This window comes from Pseudopipra pipra, chromosome 12 (assembly GCF_036250125.1).
Source record: "Pseudopipra pipra isolate bDixPip1 chromosome 12, bDixPip1.hap1, whole genome shotgun sequence".
NCBI lineage: Eukaryota > Metazoa > Chordata > Aves > Passeriformes > Pipridae > Pseudopipra > Pseudopipra pipra.
In genome coordinates, this window is record NC_087560.1 from 11,869,636 (window position 1) to 11,895,513 (window position 25,878).

Below are 25,878 nucleotides of genomic sequence, written 5' to 3' on the forward strand. Positions count from 1 at the left end.
GAAATTTTAAAGGTTGCAGGGACAGAGGAATGAATGTAGGGTGTAACTGGAACAGCTGCTGTACAGTTGTAGTGTAATCAAAGAAATCTTGGGGAACTCCTGAATCTTGGCTTTTTTTATATTTTGTTCATGAAGAAAATCATAAACCAAAAGTGTTGTGTTAAAGCAGGACATTATTACGTAATTTGATGTATGTTACTTTTTTGATATTGAGCTATTGTGTGAAGCTACCATGTTCTAGGATGTTTTGAGAATTTCCTCTGAGAAATGTCGGTTTTCTTAAACAGTGTACATTGCAAATGAAAAAAGACATTTTTATGGGGTCAAGCAGAATTTTGGGCTTTGTCACAAATCTTCTATTTTTATATCTATGGTGCCTGGTATGAATGCTTTTGAAGCCTCTGTAAGTGAACTTAAGCATCACTCAGTGTTTAATTGCTGTAGCCCAATAATCTCTAAGCCTTTTTCCCTGATCTCTTGCAACTTAACAGCACTTTTTGTAATGAGGTTTTATTCTTGGTTTGCTTCCCTGATTGTAATTCTGGGCATACACTTCACAGAAGATTTGAGGGGCTTAAGTTTTGTCTTACTGCTGAGAGCAGGTACACCTGAGGAGACAGAGAGACTTCAGTCCTGGATATGAAATTCGTTTGGGCAGGATTTTGGAAAGTCCAGCAGCCTGCTCAGAACATGGTGCCTGGTCTGCCTGCTTGAGATCAGTTGGGTGGTTCCTACACAGCATGATGGACATACAGAGGTTGGGAATGGCAGTGTGTTCAGGCACAGCAGCTCTTTGGTAGAAGTCAATTCACCAAAAACACTGTATCTTCAAACACTCTGCTTTTTCCTCATGCAATTATCATATATTAAAATAGTAAATTTTAGATACTGTAAATAAACAGCAAAGGAATTTAATTGGTACTGTTAATGCCAAGCAGTAAAACAAATACCGAATATTTTTTTTTCTTCTTTCTTCTTTCTTTCTTCTTTCCTTTCTTTTCTTCTGTTTTTCTTCAGAACTCCAGAACTACCCGCTCAGATGAAGACAAGGAAGGTGCCTGGGATGCCTGGGGTGCCTGGAGTGATTGCTCAAGGACCTGTGGAGGGGGAGCCTCCTACTCCCTGAGGAGATGTTTAAATGGCAGGTAAGCCACATGCTTATGTGTATATATATTTATTCTTCTGCAGCTCTACCAGATTTCCCAATCCTCTGCTGGTCACTTCTCTTTCTGAAACCAAGTGCTGTGTACAGATAGATCAAGTATTTAAAAAATACTGTTTTTAATATATGTTTGTAGTAGATAAATAGCTTAGGCTTCAACTGTTATAGAACTTAAACATGTTACGAAATGTGTTTGTGGAATAGCAGGAGTGGTTTATTTAGTACAGTCAGTATAGAGAGGAGTCCCCATCACTGTAAATAAAGCAAATGGTGAGTTACTTGCATACATATTTACCTCAGTAGTAAAGCTGGACTAAAGCAGGACTTGTTGCTACAGTGCTAAAAGTAAGACTAATGCACTAGGCCTGTAGTCAGGCAGGAAGAGATCCCAGCCAGCTTAGAGGCATCTCTGCTGGCATCCATAATGGCTTGTTTTGCTTGAATTATTCTTAAACATTTTTAAAACTGCTGATTATGTTTAAGTTCTATTTCATTGAGATTTTTTAGGTTAAATGCAGCATCAACCAGAAATTCAGATTTTCTTCAAGGCTTGTAGTATGTGATGTGCTATTTAAGTGCAAACTGTATGAAATACAGAGCTAAAGATGACTGATTAAAGCACTGCCTGTTTCTTTTAGTGCAAAATGCACAAAGATCTTTGAGAAAAGTAATAGTTCCAGCAAGAAACCTCAATATTCTACCAGTGTGTTAGGGACTGTGAAATGAGGTCAATAAATTCTAGCAGTATAAATTCCACTGTGGTTTTATTAATATTTTTAATGTGTTCCCATGTGAAAAACATGTGTTTTCCATACCTTGACAAATATATAGTTTAAAAGTTTTTTTTCTGTGTTTGATTGTAGCAATTTCCAGGAAATGCACAATTGTGAAACAAAGTTTTCACATTTGTATGTATCGTAAATGTTTTTAACTTGCATGCTGTCACAATCAGTCTTGCAAAAGATAGGAAATTTGAGACTTGTAATATCTTGAGTTGGAAGAGTTGTACCTTCAGCTGGGCTGGTTGAATTCTTGCTCGAGGCATCCATTGGTTTTTCCTTTTCAAATGCTATTTTTTAATCCCTCTCACATATTATAGAAAAAAAAAAATAATGTTTGCCATTGATTTTCATGCAAGATGTGGAAAATTTAGTCCTAGAGCTGTAAATTACCAGCTATACGTTCTCACATTCTTTAATGTAAGGCAGGTCTTTCTGGTATGAAGGGATTATTCCGAAAAACTATTCCTGATTTTAAAGACATCACTAATTATAATTTATTGTTCAGTCATTTGAAATATGTTTCCAGTTCTTTCAAGGGCCTGATTTTGCCAGTCTTGAGATGAGGAATATCTTACACTGTGCAAAGTGCTCATTCCTTATTGAGAAGTTTGGCAGAGTGTGTCCCTAAAAAAAAAGTGTGAAACCCAACCCCCCTATATTTATGAGACCATAATAAATAACCATGACTCTATTATGTGCCTGTTATTTCAGCTATTAACAACAGACTGAAGATCTGAATTGCCTGGATTTCAGGATTCACAAGCATTGGGCACCTTAGAAATGCATGCAGTCCATGATAATTATATTTAATTCAAAATTATTAATTAGATATTCTGATCTCCTTTTCCCTCTACGTTACGTCCCATTTATTGTAAATAACTTTGCTGCAGTCAGCACAGATCAGCTTAGAGATGCCTTGTGAAATCTTTTTCCCAAAATAAATGTGTTTTTCATAAGGTTTGCAGTAAATTGGGCTTACAGGGAAAGTCACACGTTCTTTGCTGAAGAGAGACAGCAGTGTAACCTGTTGAATCCCCAGACCCCCTTTGTATTTAAACTTTGTATTTTGAGCTCAAATTATTGTAGGGCAGTCTAATTTTCAAGAGAATAACTAGCTGTAAAACAGGGTTCTGTTTGGCTTTTATACAGTGTTACCATTTTTACTCTGTCTTTTAGGAACTGTGAAGGTCGGAATATTCGATACAAAACCTGCAGTAGTAATGTGAGTCTGGCCTTTAATCCTATTTTACTTATTCAAACAATGTGTTAAAGTTTAAGAAATGCTGCTTCTTATTTAAAACCTTATGGTGCATAATTTTCTTTCCATCATTATTACAATTTTTAAACATTTCAGTCTGCATGACACCATGAGGTCTCAGACTTCCCAAATGGACATTTTCTTTTGAAATTGCAATGCCAGTTGTGATTTAGGGTGTTTCATATCACCTATTGGGAGAGTTTCACATTTTGGAGGATTAACAAATCAATTCTCATCTTAAACTAGCAAGTGCTTTTCCTGGGGGTGCTGTCTTTTAGATGAAGCATTAAACTGAGCTCTGGATCGTTTGTGATCATTAATGGTATGGTGGCACTCTTTGTGTCAGCAAAGAGGTTAATTGCCTAGATCCCTTTCAGATCTTAAATAGCATAATTAGTCCTTATATTCCCTCTAACACTCCACTCCTCAGTATTGGATGACTTTTACACCACAGCCACAGTTTCTGCTGGCAGAAGCTAGTGGAAGTGATTAATGAATCAGACCCAGTGCATGCAGAAGTCATATTCTAGAGGCAAACCCTGTTCCTTGCCCTTTCAGAAGAAAAGGCTCAGCAGCTGGGTGCACAGTGGCTAGAACTCATGAATAAAAATGCTACCTGCAAAAAATACCACGATCTTTAAAAGCTGCGTGATAAGCTAAATTGCAGCCAGTCAGGATGTAAGCAGTGAACAGACTGCCTCTGTAAAATCTATTTGCTGCATTGCTTCACTAAATATCTGGTTGTAGGCATTGTATGCAGTAATGTACCTCTGCCTGCCGGCTCCTGTGCACTACAGCTTCCTGCAATAGTGCAAACTGGTCATCAGAGTGCACCTTGGCCCTTCAGCAAAAAGACTGTAGAACTACCCAGTGTACAGAAAAGGGAAGATGGTGACATCAATTTAGGCATATTTTCTGCCCCAAATCTGCATATTTAAGCAGAGATCAACATACTTTTAATACATTTGTGGACAGTCTTCATTTTAAGGTTTGTGCAGTAAAACTCTGATGGAAATGAAGGCCCTTTATGCTTCAGCATAGAGAAAATTAAGATCATTTCCATATCCTCTGTGAACTCCCAGGGAGTTTATCTGAAGTCACTGGAGCCTGTTTTTTAACTTTAGGACTTATTTTAAAGTGACAAGTGGCAGACGTCTTGTATGTGAATCTGTTTGAATTTATGATGATTCAAATGTTAATTTCCAGACAGGAAACTGCCTTTTACAGTTCTGCTTTTGGGGCATGTCTGAAAGGGATCAGGTTTCCATTTCAGTTCAGATACAGTCAGAGTCTCTCAGGAATGGTTTTTCCTAGATTACGGATCAGATAATGAAGAACTGCCAAAAAAGGGTATATTTAATGAGATTTCCACTGTTAATAGAGTTGATCTTTGAGGTTGGCGTCACTGAATTCAAACCCGCTCTTAGATCTGACTTAACCTTGAAACAGGGCCTTACACCTAATGTAAACCTGCCACTACTAGGCCAGTTTAGTTTCAAATTATATAATTTTCCCCAAAGCATTATTCCTAATGAGTGCTTCTCACTTTAGGAGTAAAATTTTAGTTTGAAAATTAAGAGTTTATACTAGCTTCTTTCCATATTAGTAGGTATTACTGGTAACCACATGAGACATTCAGTATAAATACACGGTGTAAAGCTGTCTGCAAATGTAATTTTGCTACATGATACATTACACCACTAACATCTATATTGGGGAGTACAAATGAAGCACAGCTTAATATGTGTGTCATTCTAATGAAAAGAACAAGAATCATTTTACCAGAAAATTGGTTTCATCTGGATTTGTAATAGAATAGTAGTAGGTTCATTGAACTCAAGCATGGTTCCAGAATAATATTAGTGATATTTCAATCAAAAAATTAATTCAAGGTCTTAGCAACAAAATAATTGCTGAGATTAAGGCATATATATAGCCTGCTTATCTTTCTATCATAACTGAGGTGCCAGGTGCATGATTTCCTAAAACTGCATGTATGCTTTCAGCCTACAGAAACTTTGCAGAAATAAACTATTCATTGTATGTTATTCAATGAGATTTTTAGCCTTTCTTGCACCCCTTTTTTCATATCTCAATTTTTGTATGTAGTGTTACATTCTAATGCTATGATGTGCACTATGTGGAAGTGTTTAAGTTAATCCTTTAGGGTCCTATTCATAGAACAAGTTATTTGGGCCATTTCCCCATAAATTTCACATTCTTATGTGCCAAAAAGTCACTTATACATTTGCCAGAGTGATTCCTCTACAGTAATAAAAACCACTGTTTTGTAAAAGATATCCCCATGTTTGATTCCATTATAAACATTTATTATATGCAGATAATGCTCACACTTGTTCAACATATTCATCTATAATTGCCCCAGCATCCACCTAACCAGTTAACTTATTCCATTCAGAAAAACTTGGCTGAACTGTGTCTGCTTTAGACTATATATTTCACCTGGAGTTACATAGTTTCTAATCTGTTCATTTATTTATTTTATATTTATAATGCTGATGCACCGTATAGCTCCCTTGGCAGGGGTGGTTTCTAGCTCAGGTATCTTGATTTTACTTAGAAGTGACCTGAAAACTGTGTAGGAAAAACATAGAAACTGAAGCTAATTTCAAAAAGAAAACAAAACAATGACTTCATCAGTTTTGGCTGGGTTTCAACAAAATGAGATTCAAAGAATAAAACTAGACAAAGGGCTAGACTTTCTTTGGTGTCATCATTTTTACTGGGAATTTTCTTGCCTTGTCTATTGTGCTTTTTTTCAGTGGAGTAATTGTTGGCAAGAGTCACAGGGTCTGATGCAACCTTCATATTTTGTACATGAACATTGCCTACAAAGATACAGATTTCCCAGGTTAGCTTTGTTTTCGAAGGCTGAGAGTGCTCACTGCCAAAACTCAAAGATACATTTCGTAAGAAGCCAGTCCTTGAATGCAGTAGTTTTTAATCATCTATCACAAAACGAATGGGAATATATATATGTGTTTTTAATCTGCATGGTAGTCATGTCTGAAGCATCATTTTCAGATCTGTCTGTCTAATGTGTTCATAAGTCATGTCATAAATACACTTCATTCCACTGCAAGGTCTGGATGCGATTATTTTTGCCAACATTTCCATGCCTTAGAACTCATAGATATGTCTTCAGGTCCTTATGTAGTAGTGTATGAACCTGAGAATGGCCTGGCAATGGTTCAGTGGATTGAGTGTAAAACAAAAGCTATTGCTGAAATGAAGAAATCTGAAAAAATCCTGAATTGAGTAGCAAAAATATTTAACAAATAAGAAAAGATGTGGAATATTTAGAGGAAAGAGGGAATGGTGGAATGACTTGATGTCTGAAATAGATTAAGAACAAAAAGACACACAAACAGGATGAGGGTTGGGGCCCATGTATCATTGTCTGGTTGTATGACCTTGCCCACTTCCTGAACATGTTTCGCCCTTGCTTACCTCTCACATCTTTCCTCCACCTTTTCCTTTCTATTTTTTAAACACCCTCTCACTTTTCTGACCCACTCTAATGGAATTAAACTGATGTTTGCAAGTCCTCTTTTTGTCTTGATTACATTCCGTTCTGTGCTTAGTCGTCTTTCTGTTTAAAATCCTTTCTTTATACAAATATTTATTGTTCCCAGGAAGACTGGGATCTGAACTTGGTTTCAATCCAAATTCTGATATAATGCAAATGATAATAATTTCAGCCCTTTGATATCCCTCTGTGATGCTCTTTTTATGCTCCTGCTTTTGAATAGAGCTCAAACATAAAGCAGGTGGAGCTGGCATGTGAATCGAACTGCCATAATCACTTTGGGTTCTTTGAAGATGCCAAAAGAGAACAGGGAGATGAGAATTCACTTGCTCTCAAGCAGCCAGGAAATGAGTGGAAGGAAGGAGCTGCATTGTGTTGAATCAATGAGAAACATACAGTAACCATGGATTGACATCCTGACATTGTGGTGTTTGTGTCTTGGCATTGCATCAACACCCAGTGATAATGGATTGTAACAACAGCCTGTCAAAGCTCAGCTGAAGGCCATCACTCTGCCCCTTTAACAGATCACTCTTTAATTCTTTGTGATGAAAATGTAGCTGTGCATGGCTGAATAACTCTACTCCTACATATTGCTACTTTACTTGAATCTAACTTCCACTTATTATTTTTTATCCTTAACTGCTTTTCTATTTGCATTGGTGGAAGGGAACCATGTGGTATCCATATGAACTCTGAACTCCTCTCTGCTTTTTAGACTTGCTATTGTGGAAAATGAGAGGTGACAGATGAGTCAGAGCCCAGTTCTGCTCTCATTTACACCAGTGCAAACTTGGTGAATTTCTTGGGAGTGACACCACAGTAAATATGTGTGGCTTCTCGCAGTATCTGCTTGATGTTTTTAGAAGCTCTCACATGTGGGATTTTGCTGAGGTAAAACACTCAAAGAATTACAGTAACTGTAATTTCTCTGTCTTATTCCATCGTTGTATAGTTCCAAAAACTATGGCTCAAACTAGCATTATCCCAGATTAAAAATAATAGATTTATTAGTATCATTCCGAGTTATTCTCACTGTAAGGTGAGTGAAAAGCATTGCTGGAAAATCTCAGTGAATTGTTCAGTGCTCAGCTGCAAAACCTCCACTTGTTGGTCAGAAGATATAATACTGACTTTTAGAAGGTGTTTTATATAGACTGCAACCAAGTCAGAGACCGTTCTAGGTTAATCTTTGCTATGGTGAAAAAAAAACCCCAAACTGAGCACAGGCCACTGGACTGAAATCCAAACCTTTCTCCTGTATGTTTCAATCTCAGTCCTGTATAATACACTTACTATTTCATGAGCTTTTTTTCAGGGAAGGTTCCGTTCACTGATAAGGTTGAAGCTGAGTTTGGGATCAGTGTTGTTAACTAATACTTACTAATAAGTTCCATGAGTTCGGCTGACACATCACAATCTTTCAGTCTTCAATCCAATGAAAACAAAACTTTGTTAAAATCAGCCTCACATCTGGCTTATATGTGCAGTTGGAATTCTTGGAAGAATATCCTTTCAGTCTGGCATATGGACTCTTTGACACTGGACATACTTTCAAATGAAGTCTGTAGTGAGGAATTGTTTGACACTCCAACTCCTTTGCCAGTACTTTACCAAAGTTATTTTCAAATCAATCAGTATTCATCTTCATTCCTGTCACCATAGTTTAATATTAACATCATTGTTTGGGTGCAATGCTTTATGTAGAAAAAATATTTTAGAACATTTTATTTCAAACAGTTCTCATATTTGGTCTTTCAGCTGTGTAGGTGCTATGGGGGAAAAGGTACGGAACTGTCTCATTAGAACAGGAAGTATATAATCAGTGATTTCCAATTTGAATTGTATTTTTATTTCAACAAAGTAAGCCTTACTGCTTCTATGAGGTGAAGGTATTTTGTAATTAGACTAAAGGATTAAGTGCTGAAAGTTCTGATGTCTCCTCCTAATGCTCTTGTCCCTTTTCCAAGCAATAATGAACAATTAATTAGACAAATTTTATTTCCTTATTTATAAGTAGCATTAATACCTCTTTCATTACTCTGACATATACACTGATGAACAAGTATAAAGCCTTCAGAATTCCTTTAGTGAGAAAAGCTATTGAAAAGAGAAATATTAAATATAAGACATCTCATTATGGTCACTTAAAATATATAGATTTCTTTAGAAGCTAATTTGTGCTACAGAACCAGACTTCATCTGTATTACATAGTGTCAAAAAAATTAGCATTTTGAATTATCCTCTCATATCGGTTATGTTGTTGTTACTGGAATATATGTCATATTCTGTACTTGCACTGCAAGCCATGGATTAAGCAACATAAATTGTTTTAATTTACACAGTAAAACTTTGCAATGTGGCATATTTGTCATAGCAGACCAGTTCTTGAACCAAGGCTGTCTGAATAGCTTCTGTGTAATTCATCAGATAACTCTACTGCAAGTGCTAAGTATTCCTTTCTTTAAAAAAAAATGTTTCTTTTGTTTGTTTTTTTCAGGACTGCCCTTCAGATGTAGGTGACTTCAGGGCCCAACAGTGCTCAGCCTACAATGATGTCAAATACCAGGGACACTTGTATGAGTGGATCCCTGTGTATAATGATCCTACTGCGCCCTGTGCCCTGAAATGTCAAGCTCTGGGGAAGAACTTGGTTGTGGAGCTTGCCCCAAAAGTGCTCGATGGTACTCGTTGCAATATTGAATCCTTGGATATGTGCATCAGTGGAATATGCCAGGTATGTTCATGGTGTAAATCAAAACATGACCTTTGTTTTGAGGCACTTTGCTCATGAGTGGGCGCCTTCAGGTTATTTTTCATCTTTATGTATCAGTTTACTTTGGACAGATCTGCCAGTACTGCCACATGGATTGTAGATTACTTACCTTTTCCTGCACACAGAACTTCCTGACTGCTTTAGCCATGGATATTTTTATATATAAATAAAAGGTCAATAAAATTCATTCACTCTTCTATTTCTGCATGTGAAAATTAAATTGGTTATTGTGGCTATAGCTTTCTAACCTTTAGTATGTCTGTCAGGGTGTGATGGAATTGCATAGCCTTCCATTTCATTTAATTCCTTCTCTGAGTCTTATGTGAACTCTGTTAAAGAGAATATTGGATGTTTTGTGGATCCAACCCAGAATGGGAGGTGTGAGTGTATTATGTGTGCCTTCTTGTATGGGGTGGGTGACTATATGTTTTAATTGAATGAATTAGTATCTTTTTACTGGTAATCTGTATTTCTGGATATATTTATTATTTACTAGAACTATGTTATTGACTTTACATAGTTGGTGTAAAAGCAGAGAGTTGAAATATTTGAGGCTTGCCAACTTTGCCCATGTCTCACTGGCAAAGCAATATTGCAATCTTTTTTTATGAACAGAGCAATTCATAGAGAATGGATATGTTATTGCAATTAGTTTTCTTTCTCTGCAAGTGGTTGTTGCTCTGTTAAATGTCTGAACTGTGCACGACTCAAAAATGCAGGATATGGCCCAGTGAGAGAAATAGCTCTGTTATAGGGGAAAATTTGACACATTTGGCAGAAGACTGGTGCATGGATTATAGCAACATTAATATATGATCTGGACCTTGCTGTGGGTTTTATGTGACTTCCATGTGTACTGCAGTTCCAATACCAGTCCTGTCAACACACAGTGCATCTGCTGCCTCTGGAACAGAATTCCTTACAGAGAGACTGCGTTCATTGATAGTACTTTAAAGTAGGATATACCTCTATAAACACTGGGAACACTTGCAAATGATATATTTCTTTTGCAACGTGGTGTCTCCTCTCCTGATAGAAGCTTTCACCCAGGAGAGTGTCACGGTCTCTTCTGGGTTCATCTGCAGCAGCCTTTGCTGTCTGTGCCCATCCCAGCATGAGCGTCATGCTGCATCTTACAGAGCTCTGGGTTTTTCAAAGGCTTGTGAGACTCTTGCTCAGAGTGCTGTGGGGTTTCCAGTGGCATAAAATTCACTATGCCTAGAATGGATCCAATTTTGTGAAGAACAGTTGAGAAGTATATTTTAAAGGGCTACCTTTAATGTCTCTCCTTAGCATTTTGTAGTATTAATATGCATATCTGATATCAAATGTTTGGAAATTTAAATAATCCATTTTTAGACTAAACAAAGTAGTGGAGGAAGAAATTAATCATTCCACAAAAATGAACTGGAACATTTACACTGTTGATGAGAATCAATTTCTTTTCTTCTTCTCCCATTTTTATTTTTTTCATTTTTTCTTCTAATTTCACAAAAATATTTTTCAGTGTGAGATAAATCTTCAGAGGAAAAAACCCAACAGGTTTAGAATGTGTCCTGTGCTGTGACTTATGCAATTTAATCAATTCATCATTTAAAGTCACAAACAGGTGTCTTCACTTTACTTTCTTTAAATCACTGGCTATTGAAAATTTCTGCTTTTTAAAGTATATATTTGATAATTTAACGTTGGATAATTTTATTGAGGTAAAAATTTGAATTCAAATTCAATGAATTGAAATGAAAGGTCATTTGAATAATCATTTTCTCTATGTAAACTCTTTTAGGGTCAGAGCAAAAGGTTTTTTCTGAAAGGGGCTGTGGGAGGCAGGGACTTGATTAGAAACCGACACAGAGTTTTGTGCTACTCCTGTTTGAGCAGGAAAAGAAAACAAATTGACATCTGATCTTTTCTGGAAAAATACGGTTATTTAGTCAACTGCTGTTAAAAGCGAGACAGTAAAGTCGTGATTCTCCACAATTGTTGCTGTAAGATCCATCTGTTGGGTTCTGACATATAATTGGCACAGCCTGCAAATAACTTGGCAAGTGTTTTTACAGTTAATTCATCTAAATGAGCACATCACACTGCTGATGTGGGTATCTTCACTTTTATGCCTGGGAGCACGAAAGAGTTGGTATAAGGAGAGTGGTGCTGGTTTTACTCATTTATTGTGTCAAAGTTGACTCAAGGCCCCCTCCTCCCCAGCATGATTTCACCTTCATTTCTGTTCTGGTTCTTGGTAAGGTAGGGCTGCATCACTAATTCTGCCTCTTATTCAGACTCTCACCTTGGCAGCATATGAATTTACAAGCATGGTGAGTTCCTGTTGTCCAGCTTCAGTTCTGATTCTTTGCGCTTCCCTTATCAAGCAAAATCAAACTAAATAAGCTCTGTCGAAGAAAATGGGGAGATGACAAGGCTGCTCTCTGGACAGGAAGTGTGAGGCTTTACAAGAAGTGAAATCTGAAGATGGTGGAGCAGGGAACTTGTGAATGTTAATAATATATTTTTGAGTTGCTTGAGGCTTAACTCAGTCAAACCATTTGATCATGTTTGAGTCTGCTACTGCCCTGTTTCTGTTACCAACACAAATATCTGGGGCTGTTGTGTTAAATGGGGACAGGTCAAAACTGCACTGCCAGGAGTATTTTCACACTTGACTTCTGATATTTTTTCAAGTTTCTGCACAACTCCCCAAACGTTTTTTCATATAATATGTTCCTGCTGTGCCCATCTGGATGTGGGTGGAGACATTCAAAAACATCTGCATGTCAGACACATGTGTGGGCAACATTTACCCAGTTACTCCTTCTGCTTTGGGGCCCTGCCTCTCCTTGGGTTTTGGTTTTAATTCATGTAGACCTGCTTTTTTCTACCAGAATGCAGAATGGAGTATTACTTGTGCCAGTACCTGAAATGGTTACAGTGATAATTTTCCTAATATGGAGTAATGTGTTTGGACAATAACTACACACATCACCCAAAAAATCTGGAGTCCTAAGGAGCAGCCTGAGTAGTTCTGTCCTAGGCTGTCACAATTAGGTCAAAGATGATGTAAATCCTGCAGTGAACTTTCCATTTAGTGTCAGCAAGTTGCTTGTGTTCCAAAAAAGGCAGACACTACTCTGTGCTTTGTAGCATATGGCATAAATCTAGCTGACATCAAAACACATCCCACATGTCAAGTGGAGTCCCATCAACTTCTGCCATGCTAGTTCTCTTCTGTCACATGTCATCATATGGCGAGTAGGTATCACTCACCACCAAAGAACTCTTACACTTGATGTAAATATCTGTCAGAGTTTTCATTGAAAACAGTTTCTGTAAGCTCTTGGAAGACTGTTGCACTTTTATAAGCTTTGCTTGTGCTTTAAACTTAAAATTACAGCAGATTACTAATTTCTTCTGAATCGGGACTCCTTTTTTTCTGTGAGTTGCTTTCTCAAAGTGATTGTTTAAGGTGTTTCATGTACTTTCTCTTTCAGTTCTTGGAGATATGTTTTCTTGCCTGTAAATCTGTTAAAGGACTACCCAAGAGGCACAGGGGATCTGGTGTGCAGGGACTTAGAAAGGAACGTTTCCTTTCCATCCAATGTTACTGGAGACATGAAGCTGTGTTTCTAACACATGTTAGTCTGAGTAGTTAATTTTTGTTAAAAAAGCACTTTTTTTTCCAAAATGAACATTCACAGTCTTCATTTAATATTTAAAGAGTGAAAAAAAATGTCTGTGTTATCTTTTTGTCCTTTTTAGCCTTTAAACCTTGAATAAGTGATTCATAGGAAGAATTGATTTTGAGGTAGCTCTGTGGCAAGCCAACCTTTATACCAAACCTGACATTCTTTCTTGGGTACCACTAATTAGCAAATGCACAGTGTAAAGTACATTTTTTGAGCATGGAGGAGTCTCTACATAGACACCTATACCAGAGCTGGGAGGCTGGACCCTATCCAGAAAGACTGTGGGAGTTACTCATGTAGATCCAACAAAACTTTCTGGCTCTCAGAACTACGTATGAAAATCTTCATGTGACCGCATACATGTGACATAGGTCATAAAACTGGGGACAGCGGGGAGCTCCAGCTGCAGTTCAGCTGGGAGATGTTGGTGGCTCTCCAGAATTCCCACTGGAGGATGGGGCTGAGCTAAGCATGGGTCACATCCTATGTGACCTGGCAGTGTCACCCCCCGTAGCCTCAGTAGGTTGATTTCCTTGCCCGATGGAATCTCTTGGCACTGTCCAAGCCAGCAGATCATGGAGCTGCCCTTCAAAGGCTGCACCTGCCCCCCTTTTAATGTCACTATCCACCTTGATGTAGTGGTTGCCTTGCAATGACAACTCAGAGGTGTGGTTTTACTGCTGGTAATAGAGGGATACTCTCAGACACTGCAATGGTCCTTGGAATCATTTGTTTGTATTTTGCAGCTGCCCACTGCTGGTAGAAGCTGATGTTTCTTTTCAGGTCTTGTCTTATTCTCTCTCCTCCTGTTTCTTATGAAGAAGTATTCCCTACAGAGTTTCTTACTGTGTAAGTTTATCCTTTCTTGTCAGATGAGTAATGACTTTTTTCTGATCTCCAGTTTCTTATCTATATTTCTCTTTTCATAAGTGATTCTCTCTGCCAAGTTTTGTTTTGTTTAAGCGAGCTTTGTACAAATGTGACTTTACTTCCCAGACTAGCAAGGTCCTAAATCATGTGTGCAGTGATAGCAGAAAAACTCATGATTTGGGTGTCTTCTTCAACTAGGGCCTTAGCAACCTTCAAATCCCCCAGTACTAACTTCACCAAGCAAGGCAGACTTGTCTGGACCCAGCCAGAAAAGGAGCAAAGTAATCTGAATCCGTATATTGATTGCTTTTTCAAAGCATTCTCACAAACAAGAAGTCCAATGGGAGTGTGTCCTATCCTCTGACTGCGTGTATGTGTGTTTTTTAAAATGGAGACCATGTGGGAAAGGGTACTTGCTCCTACCGGGTGGTCCCATAATCTCTTAGCTCCTCTAGCATGTGACAGATCCTGTAGTAAGAGTTAAAGGTTTTGGAAACGCTGTTTTATTTGATGGAAGTGGATTTACAGAGCTGTGGAACACTCTTTAGCCTTTTGCCTTCAGATATAAAATGTTAGCAGAAATATGTGGAAAGTCTTTTTAGGAGCCCTTTAGTATGCAGTGAATTTTATGCACTATATTTTTTTTTTATTTTCTGGTTTAGTTTTTCTTTTATTGCTTTACATTCTTTTCCTCTCTGTGGATGGCTCAGGAATTTGAACATCATGGAGTGTTTCCTCATGCCCATCATTCTGACTTACTTTATGCCTCTGTTCTGAGGTTTGCATTTTGACACACTTTGTCTTTACTTCCTGATTTCTTATCTGGAGCAATGAAAATCCTCACACAGAGGAAGTTTTCTTACTCCCACCACTGCTACTGCTCATTCATCTTGGCAACTGGGATTGTGGCTTCGATTGCTGTGAAGGGGTGGGCTGGGACGCAAGCTGTTGGTCCTGAGCACATACACAACGTCCCTGAAGGGGCTTTATTCTGTTTATTAACACATGCTGAAGCCCGTGTCAGCTTGTCTGGGCCAATTCTGTCCTGTGCTGGTTTGATTCCAGAGATGTGAGAACTCTCTACCACAATCAGGCCTTTGTTAGCTCAGACATAACTGAAGAGTTATGAGACAGGACCATGTGAGGACAAAATCATGACTCAGACCAAGATAAATCTTCAGTGAGGGTAAACCAGAGTTTGAAAGCAGTGCTTGAAAGCTAAGATTCACACAACTTTTAAAAGTAAATAAAAAAAAAAAGGAAGGAAAGAAAGAAGTTACTTGCCTAATGGGAGGGATGCTCTGGGATCTCTCCCTCTGCTTGTCAGAATCAATTACTTGTGGATGATGAGCATGGGAAAGAGACAGTGGGAGTTTTTTCTTTATATTCTCTCTGGGGACACATTTATTTTGTGTAGAAAGAAAGTGCAAGCTGAAGTTATCACAAAGCAAAGGATGTGAGCAGAGATTCCAAAATAACGAATAGATGGGCTTCGAATGGCAACAAGGTTTTACAGCAGGGCAAAGATACATGGAAAACACTAATTGCAGGATTTTCACATGACAGGGTTTTTACTCCTGGTTTTATTACCATTAATTCCCAAAGCCACATTTAAAATTAATTATTTGTTGTGCAGGTACAGACATTCCTGATATCTGCCTGTGCTGTGATTCTGTGCTAAGACAGAGCAGGTAAAAATGCAGCAAATAGCTGACACTGACGCAGTGATATCTGTGCTGTGATAGCACATGCAACTGTGCAGTCAAATGTAGCCGTAATTTCTCTGAGTTTTGGATTTTGCAGTGTGTCTGTGTTTTTGGAAATAGAAATCCCTATTCTCTGAGCAAGACCCTGAGGATTTTAATTTTCCCTGTTGAGTGATTCTAATAAACTGCAACAGAGATTTATCTTTTTGAGCATGGAAGGGTTTTTTACTATTTTCTTCTTTTACCAGTAAATGTTGAAATAAAACATGTGTCCTTTCCTAGTCAAGTCACAAGACTTGGAGAAGATATTTCTGCCAGAAGTAATTCTGAGGTTATCTTGTATTTTGTGCAATGCTGATAACCTTTAAAAGTATGTAGATGTTTTTGTTCCATTTTAATCTTAGTTCTCATCTCTTGTAAGGCTGAAATATATAATTTTGTTATTAAAGCCCAAATACTGCCATCCTGGTGGCAAAGCAGTCAGAGCACTTCATTGGATCTGTTTGGTGTAAGAGTCTACTTTCATTCTATGTTTTGCACATCTTGACAAATTTTAAAGGCAGTGGAAACCCACTTGCACATAGGCCACAAAACCTTTGCCACCCTTCAGCAGACCAGTGGTCCAGCCAACACAGGATTCCCTTACTGAGGTATTGCTCTAACAGATCTGTTGCCAATTTTAAGATAAAAACTACTGGGCAACATATACTGGGATAATTACAGACTGCTCAGCCCTTGAGGGAAAGGATCTCCTGTATAACAGCTCTATCAGATTCTTGTGAAGAAGTATAATTATCATCTCCATTTGTGCATTCTGCAGTGCAGTTCCTTGCTCAGCAGAAATACAGTATTTCTTCAACATTTTAAGCACATTGGGCACTTCCCCATAAATGATTTGCTGGGGTTTCTGCTTCAGCTAAATTTCAGTAAATACCATCTGTATGTTTGTGTTAAAATCCCACTAGCAGGTTATTCCATGAGTGCACATGATTGTGCATCCTTGGAAATAGCCAGGCCAATGGAAACACACAAATGTAAATATACCCAGAGTAGCCTTCAAGCGGGTTTTCCTGAGCACTGGAAGGGTTTGCTCAGCAACTCTAGAAAGATGGTAATTATGTCGTATCAAGATGTTGTTGAATTTATTTTCTGTTTTCATTTTATTAAACCAAATCATATTAATAAAGGGCATCACTCCCTGATGAGCTGCCAGTCCCTCAAGTAAACATAGAATACTGCAAAACTTAGTTTAACTTATCATTTTAATGAAATCGCTGATAAATGAGAGTCTATATCAATAACAAATTTATTAGTCAAAGTAGAAAATTATTTAATATTTAACATACACAGTGCTGAATATTGAAATGGTGTGTCTGCTAAAGAGCTTAGTCTAAGACATGGTAGGTAGAGAAATAATGGCACTAGTGCAACTTCAGTTTTAATGTTTCATAGAATTTATGTATCTGTCACAAATAAAAATAGCAGTGATTTATTCTTTTGTGACCAGTTCTGTTAAGAGAACTCAGCATGTTTGTTTTTTCTGGCTGTACCTGAGTCTTTGGCTCCAGAGGACCATAGAAAGGGGAAGCCTATTTCTAAGGAAAAATATTGTATATAATTATCTATCTTGCTGTAAACAATTTCATGCTTTTGACAGTAATAATGACACTTAACACTTAGATGGCGATAGTTATGCACAGATCTCTGGGTTTGCTCATGTTTCAGACAAGTATTTTTACTTTGTAAGGGGTAGGTATATCTTTGCTTCTTTATTTGAAGTATATCATCTTGAGTTGTTAGCATCCCAGAAACATTTTTTATAATTGAAATGTAACATTTTTATAATTCACAACTCACTTCTGTGGAATGAATTCCACGAAAAAATGGTACTGTGCCTGTTTTGGGAGTGCCTGCAGCTGGAAGTGAGTGGTCATTTGAGGTAACAGCACAGTTCAGGAGGGCTAAAGCAATGGTCTCACAAGCAAAAGCTGAAATTTTAAAACCTGATCTTTCATTGGGCTCTGCATTGGCAGTTCTGGTCCCTGTTTTTACTTATGTTTATTAAGAGAAGTCTGAAGGGAGGGCTGGGGTTTTCCATGCTTTTCACTATGGTGCTTTTTGCCGTATTCAAATCGCAGTTAAAGTTCTGTCTCCTTCAGCCCTGTCCATTTTCTCATCATAGTTAATTATAAACATCTTAAGAAAGGAAGATTCTTGTATTTAACAGATTATACTTGGACCTTCACAAATTGAAATTCACATGCTACATTAACTTCTTTGTTTAAGTCTAATTCCTCAGCTGGAACCCTACTAAGTGAATATGACCTCAAGAAACAGCTGTGGGAGCTTCTGAGTGATTTTTTGGATTCATATTTGCAAAACTATTTGCGATGTTCCGTAGTCACTTCTACCATATCAGCAGCAATTTCATTCTTGTCTTTCATCTATATTACTGTATTTTATACCCTGACCTTTTGCTCTTCCTTTGCCTTTCTGAACCTACATGAACTATTCAAAGCATGCTAGAAAGCATTTAACACCCTTCAGTATTGTCTTTCACAATAGCACTGCCATGATAACATTTAGAAGTTTGTTGAAGCAGACAAGCATTTTGTTCACTGCTTAACCAGATGCTTTCTATTCAAGCTGCTTGTGAGAAAACAGTATTCTTTTTTGTCATATTTCTTTTTTTGTTTTTCCTTTATAAGAACATAGGCAAATAACATGTTCAGGCTTGTCTAAAAATAATAATGGATCAGACTCCTGTTTCTGAAAATAATCTTACCATATCCAAATTCACAGATACCCATCATGGACAGCTTTTTAAATGCACATAGTGCCCATTTCCTCCATGCTCTTTGTATCTTAAATTTCTACTTATTATTTATTTTGTTACATATTGTCCAGTATTCTCCCTGCTGTCTGAGGAGCTCACTTACAACCTAGTCATTACAATAGCTGTATAATTTTTTGGAATTATGGTATTTAGAATTAGAGATTTCTTAAATTCACGGGGTCCCAATCCTTGTTGGGACTTGTTTCATTTATTCAGCCTATGTTAAGATCACCTAATATAATTTCTGACTATGCCCTAAAAGCCTGCAGATGTTTTCCCAGTCTGCCTGTAATATTTAGAGTTGATCCTTTTGCTCTGTAAACAGTGAGCAATGTGAGGTAAATTAACCCTAACAAATGTCTTAATTGTGAAAATTATCAGTCTCTTTGGCTGGCTGAGGTGCTGTGTGAGCAGAGGAAGGCTGTTGCCATTTATCATTTTTTTGTCCTTGTTGCAGCTTTATTTGCAAATACAAATGCACTGTCTTCAAAATGTTTCATCAAACACTATGTTTTTCCAATAGTTATTGGCTAAAATATGAATATCTTAAATTTATAATGTTTGGTGTGACAATACTGTATGTGTTAGAGACCCAGTTTCCAAAGTTATACCTTCCAGCTTCCTCCTGTTTTGGTGATATCTGTGGTTGTCCAGCTTATCTGAGAAACACCCTATCAGGGATTTACAAACAGATAAAAAAGGCTAGCTCTGGACACTCAGGTTTGAAATAAGCACCATCCTAATGTTCACACCATTCTTGAATTAGCTCTAAATTTGATGCTTATCACATGAAAATCTGCAGAATTTTTAGGTGTTTCAAGTTAAACAAAATCTGAAATTCTGTGCTCACTTCAGGCCAAAATTGTGATAATAATTTGAATTGTTTTCTAAATTGTGTTCCAGGATATAATTTCTCATATTCCTAACAGTTGATGTAAACATAATCTGGGAAGGAAGTCCACACAGGGTGAATGCATCTTGCTGAACACACCACCTTTGCTGGCAGGGGAGCTGTAAAGCTTTTCCCACATCCAAGTTCCTTGCAGTTAGCACTCCTGTTTTATTTCTGTGGCATTTGTGTATTATTAAAAAATAAGCAATAATACTTTATGAAACAGTCCTCTAAAGTATGCTGCTGTGCTGATTATCCTTTTTCTTTCATTCCACGTTGGACACAATAGTGCTTTGTGTTTGCACAGTTGTGTAATTTTTGTTACATGCAATGAGAGTTTGTTTTCATAGGGACTGTGTGTAAGAGCTCAGTGTGGATGTTTGTTATTATCATGTTGGACTCTAATGGGCTGGTGTTGCAAGTGCTGTTCTTGCTCAATGCCCTCCTCCCAACAACGACTTGCAGGATCTGTAGCCTAAAAACATGCAACAGCTTAAACTAACAAAAGTAGCACTTTTTCACACAGAGTATCCCAACACACAGCTTAATTTTTTCTTTGACATTAATTGATGAATGAATAAAAAGGTTTTTAATAATTAGGAAATGAGATTACAGCATGGAATGGAAATGTGTTTGAGAGATCTGGGAAGAGATTACACTTGCAGTAGTTTAACAATTTACCTCCATGTGCTAGTAGTATCTTTGTGTATCTTTTTACAACTAAGTTTCTGTTAAAATGATTTACTGTTGTTAGACTGCTTATTTCTTTTTAAAATGAATTCTTTGCTGGGCTACATAGGATGAAGATCCCCTTAATTTGCAGGAATAAAATAATTTCCAGCTGCTAATGTAGATTTCTATGGTAAATCTGAAGCCCTGAGTAAGGCAATATCTCTCAACTGAAGTACCATGAACTGTCCTTCTTAATGTTCTCCTCTAAAGGGAGTGCAGGATGTGGGGAGTTGGAAAAATAAGGGAAAGGGGCAGAAGGGGGAGGTGGTGCTGCTTTGTTTCCTTTCCTATAGACACGTGAAACTTTGAGATTACATTTCTCTGTGTTTGGCAGTGAATGTGCATGATTTGTGTGTGTCTGTGTGTGTGTGTTAACTCAGACTGGAAGACCCAACCCTGCCTCTTCTGTGTGGACTCGATCCTCCTCTCTCCAAGGGGATCGTGTGTCAGTTTTGGCACAGCACACATGCAGTGGATCTTGGCAGCTCAGACTGCCCCTTCCAAGCATTTTTATATAGGAAGGGGTGTGTGCTGGCCAGTTTCAGAATTCTAGCACTGCTTTTTAACTGTGAGTTTCCAGAGTGCTTTCTATCCGTTTGTCAGTTTGGAGTTTGGTTAAATACACACATCCATGACAAATTAGCTGCCCTTCTCAGGAATATGTGGATGTAAGAGACATATAGGCTGACTTGAGGAAACTTGAAGCTGGAGATGAGCTTTTTACCACATTGCTCAGCATTTGGTACTTCCTGAAAGTTTCTTGTATGAAATAGTGAAGAGTAAAATAGGTGAGGCCAAATATTTATCTTCCATTCCTCAGAAAGGTGCTTTTAGTCAGTTTTGTCTATTCTTTTTTGTCTTCCCACTCTCATTCCCATCCTTCTTGTGTAGTGACTGATATGAAGAAAAGCGAAAACCTGGAAAAATGTTTTCATTATAATTTGGAGAGTTTTCAGTTGACAGTTGTTCAAAAACTTTGCTTTTCAAATTTTTGGCAATGTTTAAGTTTGGGTGTTTTTGTAAAAATCATTGGAAAGTTTTATAGGTTGGGTCTCACATTCATAAACCAAAAAAGTCAAAAGTGAGAACTGAATCATCCAAGTTCTCTAAAACCTGGTTAGCAAATGTTTATGTGATTGACATTGATGAGAATGGCAAATAGGAGATCTATGTGAGTGCCAGGTAATTTTTTAATGGCCAAGACACTAGAATAGTAGCACTGCCCACAACTCCTTGTCTAGGAAGCTGAAGGCTGAGTGCCCTTTAAATTTTTAACTTGGGTTATTTCATTGCATTTATCCTTTCTCAGACATAATTAAACAGGTGATGAAAAGCAAATTGTAAATAACATAGTTATCCCTTGTGTTGGAAAGAATAATGCTCAATGGTATTCATTCACATAAGTAGCAGGAAACGGATTCATGTATTTCCTATGCTTGAATAACTTAATATATCAGTTGTTGTGGTTCATCATTAAAATCATGGAATGGCAGTGTGCTTTTAAAATCCTAAATAGCAAGATATGCTTTGATAGAATGAGGCCAACTCATAAAATCAAAAGGATAACATAATAAATAAAATTCCAGAAACCTGAGCATGTCTACTACAGCTTTGCCCTCCTTCTGACTGTGGTGTTGATGTTGGCAGGCAGTAGGCTGTGATCGACAACTTGGGAGCAATGCCAAGGAAGACAACTGTGGAATCTGTGCAGGAGATGGTTCAACATGCAGGCTTGTGAGGGGACAAGCTAAGGCACATGTCTCACCAGAAAAAAGTAGGTTGCAAATTGATCCTATGATAATTTGTCCTTGACTGTGTTTTCTGCTTGTATATTAGCATGCATATTGCAGTGACCTTTTAACTGTGTACTTGTTTGCAGTTTTACAAAGCTACTTATTCTAAAGTCTGTGCTAGATTAGCCTACTGAAATTCCATGAGGGATACCACACATTAGGGTATAGCTAGGAAAGAATTTGAGATATGCATTTTTTTTTCTAGAGCTACTCAATTCTTTCTATCAGGAATAACCATCAAGATGCACATCTTATTTTAGAGGGTATCCTCATGTTGCAGTATATGTGATGCTGCAGCAATGTTTTTAAATCATGGAAACATCTTATAGGTGGTTTTATGGAAATTGTGGCCTGTGCATGAAAGTGCCTGCTTTTCAAATTAACTTTGCTTTTTCTTTTCTTTTTTTTTTTTTTTTTTGGTGTCTGAAGACAGTTGAACTTCAGGGGCAAGTTAACTACTTATATGGTACAAAAAGCACAAAGTGAAAGGGAATAATACTTCCGTCTCTTTTTTGTGTGTTTGGCTCAAATTTTACCATTCTTTTTCAAAATAGTTAACATCTTACTACAAGTAACTCTGTAGGTCCCAGTGGCATTTAAAATATAAAAGAGGAGGGGTATCAGAATTAGACCCTTTACTGGATTCTTAAGAGTCTGGCTATTTGGATAAATGGGCAAAGTTTGTCCCACAGAGGCTCACCTCTGACACTTGTGCTTCCCACTGCCATAGATGATGCTCCCTGGAATTTCACAGCATGTGTCCTGTGTGTTTATCATATGGGATAGTTGCCTCACATCATTTTTTCTGTTTTGGAACTCACAATATGTATTTGTCATGTCCAGTTGTCACATGGGGATGGGTCCTTTGGGGTTTATTACCTTCCTGCAAAGTCACAAGATGCAAGGGTGCACTTAAAGTCAGTATGCAAAGTTTCACTTGTGGTGTTCTGGCTCAGGTAAGAGCTGGCTACAATTGGCATCATTTGGTGGAAGGTCTACCATTGCCTTGAAGAATGCCTGTGGTTCATTGTTTCCTCTGTCATAATTCAGTGGTCCTTGAAGATTTCTTTAAATTTAAAGATCGAAAAAGATTATTCTGAGGAAAGATGTCAGTTATGCCAAGTTTTGGTTTTATCTTGCACTGCAGGAAGGTGGATGATGTGAATTAATTACCATTGACATAAGCCAAACAGTACACATGCTACTAAAGTCAGAAGATTTGATGTTTTCCTTGGTATTGTGACAGGGCCAAAATCTTTTTATGGGTCAAGTTGTTCAACACTATGGAAGCAGTTCCATGTAATCATCCTGTGTGTGAAAATAAAGGCATCCTTTCTTTGTCCTAATGTATTAGTGAAGGTAGGCATAGTAATTTGGAAGCTTTCAGAACTAGTGTTAGGAAGTAAAATATCGACACATGACAGACGTGTATTTAAGAGGGAGCTTAAGTTTGTGAGCAGGATGTGAATTTTACTATTCAATGAAGCAAATTAAAGAACTGGAAGGGAAGCAAGAGCCAAAGATTTTATTATAAAAAAGAGGCATAATGGAAAATAAAAGTGCCTGGTTGTCTTAGTCCTTACTTTAGACAAAGAAATTTAGGCATTGATGGCAAATGATTTCTCATAAAGGACTCACTTTGTTTTATTGTCTTTTTTACATGTTTTTACATTAAATGAATGTCTTTGATCAGAAAACTAAATAGCACTGAAAGGGAGCTTACTGTTTTGCAAATATGAAATGAATGGTCATTTCAAAAGTTCTTTATTTTTTCCACTAGCACTTAATTGCCTTTGAAAGACAAAGCAAGTTAAACTTCTGCCAGCAAGCCAGATTCTAACATTCTGGTAAAATGATTAAAGGTTTGACTAATGATATTCAAACAAAAAGTGTAATAGGTTGTAAAATGTACCGTCCCATTGGGAAGTGAGATATCATGGGCCTGATGTTTCTAGTACTATAGGCATGGAACTCCCATTAACTCCACTGCCCTTTTTGCACATGGAAAAATTGTAGGATTGGGCCCTGATCTCTGCTTTCTGCACTATTGTTGGCAAGAAACAGTAGGAAAGTGTTCTGGTTCTGATACCAATGAAGAAGAGAAGAGGCTGGTTCAGAAATTTCCAGGGAGTGAAGTTGAAGGCACGGACTTGTCCTAGTCTGATTTTACTTAGTTCCCAAACTGCAAGATACTTGCAAGTTTTATCTTTCTTAACTTTTTGCTAAAAAGCTTCTTACAAGCGTTTTCACTGTTGATGGCTTTGTAACTGTTTGAATTTCCTCTCCACATGAGCTTTATTTCCTGTGGCACTTGTGTAACTAACCATTGGTCACTTTTTGTCAAATGTTTGTACACCATCATCCCCAAGCACACTTAACCAGAAACCTAATTTCACTTTGGTCATTTATTTAAAGAGAGGCCTTTGGCCCAGCTACCTCTTGAATGTCATCAGCTGGCTCAGTTTTGTGACAACTTGCTGCCTCACATTTTCTCTCCTCTTTGAAATCAATATATGTGGAGCTAGCAACCCCAGTTGTCAAGATTGCCTGATACTTCACCTTACACAACAGATTATTTGCCAAAATTCAACACTTTTGTCAGAAACTTTTCATGCCAGGTAAATGTTTTGGAGAAAATTCAGCCAAAACAACTCAGCGTATTCCAAGGGCACAGCGGAGAAAAATATGTTTTTTCCCACTGTCAAAACATTCTTGAAACCTTTTCTTTAATATGTCTTAACATCCCCCATTGTTGGACTTGATCACAGATCAGGGATTTGAAATTTGGCAGGCAGTGGTCTTCTGGTCATGGACAAGTCTTTTGCAATGTCTGTGAACATCAACATATATTTTATGACAATCTTTTAAAAAACAAAAAAACCTCTACCTTTTCTTGCAAGATGCTTCTTGAATGTTAAGAGCTGACATTTCTGAAAACTAATCCTTGTAAGTGTTCTCTGGCTTGTTACAAGTCCCAACTGCATACAGATCATATGTGTGCAGCTTCCTTAGAATAAATTAACATTATTAACAGAAATGGACTGTTAAAAATTTTCCATGAGGTTGCTCTTGCTTTTCTACTTTACTGCAGTGTAGAACAGGTATCATGGGTTGAACTCTACGATGTCTACCTCACATTCAGGCATTCAAAAGAGACTTTATGGAGAGCTTCTAACTGTTCTAACCTTCAAACTTATGACCAGAGCTGAGGAGATCACATAAGGAGAGGGAAAGACAAGATGAGACTGGCTGAACAGAAAGATTTGACATTAGTTCATACGTTGAAGGAAAGACAGATATGAAAAGGTGGGTGGAGGATACAGGCCTGGCTGTACAGATACACTGAGTCAAGGAAAATAGGAAGAGAAGACGACTGAGATTAGATAAGGAATTGTGGTGGGAGATGGAGTCAAAAACACTTGGAGAGGAAGGGAAAAAATCAACTATGTGTAAAGCCAGGAGAGGGAATTGGGACTGATTTGGCATGAAAACTGTGTGTGTGGAAGGATAGGTGCCAAAGCATTAGCATTTCACTTTGGATAAGGAGTGTGTTTTTTAAAGCAAATTTTGTCAAGGTCCTAACACGCTGCTCATCAGTTCACATCATGGAATGGTCTTGGAGAGGATAAATTCGAATTGTGTTGATGAAGCTAAACCAGAAGATGTGTCCCAGAAAAGCACCTGATATTCTCCAACAGCTACTGACTATACAGTCCATGGATCAGGCTGGAGTTAGTCCCAGTGAAGCACCTGCAATGTGTGCAGTGTGGATGCTGGGTCTTCAGCACCAGCTGTTTCAGTCTGCACATCTCTTTAGTTTGATTGGTTTACTTGGGG

General features: G+C 37.7%; 1 protein-coding gene across 6 annotated transcripts in view; it reads left to right on the forward strand.

The window, feature by feature from the left end:
- Positions 1–25,878, forward strand: part of ADAMTSL3 (ADAMTS like 3) — a 174,663-nt gene that overhangs the window by 79,034 nt on the left and 69,751 nt on the right. For all 6 annotated transcript variants that reach the window (XM_064668927.1, XM_064668926.1, XM_064668929.1 and 3 more), the window contains 4 exons: positions 1,018–1,145; positions 3,121–3,166; positions 9,254–9,490; positions 21,896–22,022. In XM_064668927.1, coding sequence (XP_064524997.1) covers positions 1,018–1,145; positions 3,121–3,166; positions 9,254–9,490; positions 21,896–22,022 — 538 coding nt within the window. The remainder of the gene's footprint in view (positions 1–1,017; positions 1,146–3,120; positions 3,167–9,253; positions 9,491–21,895; positions 22,023–25,878) is intronic.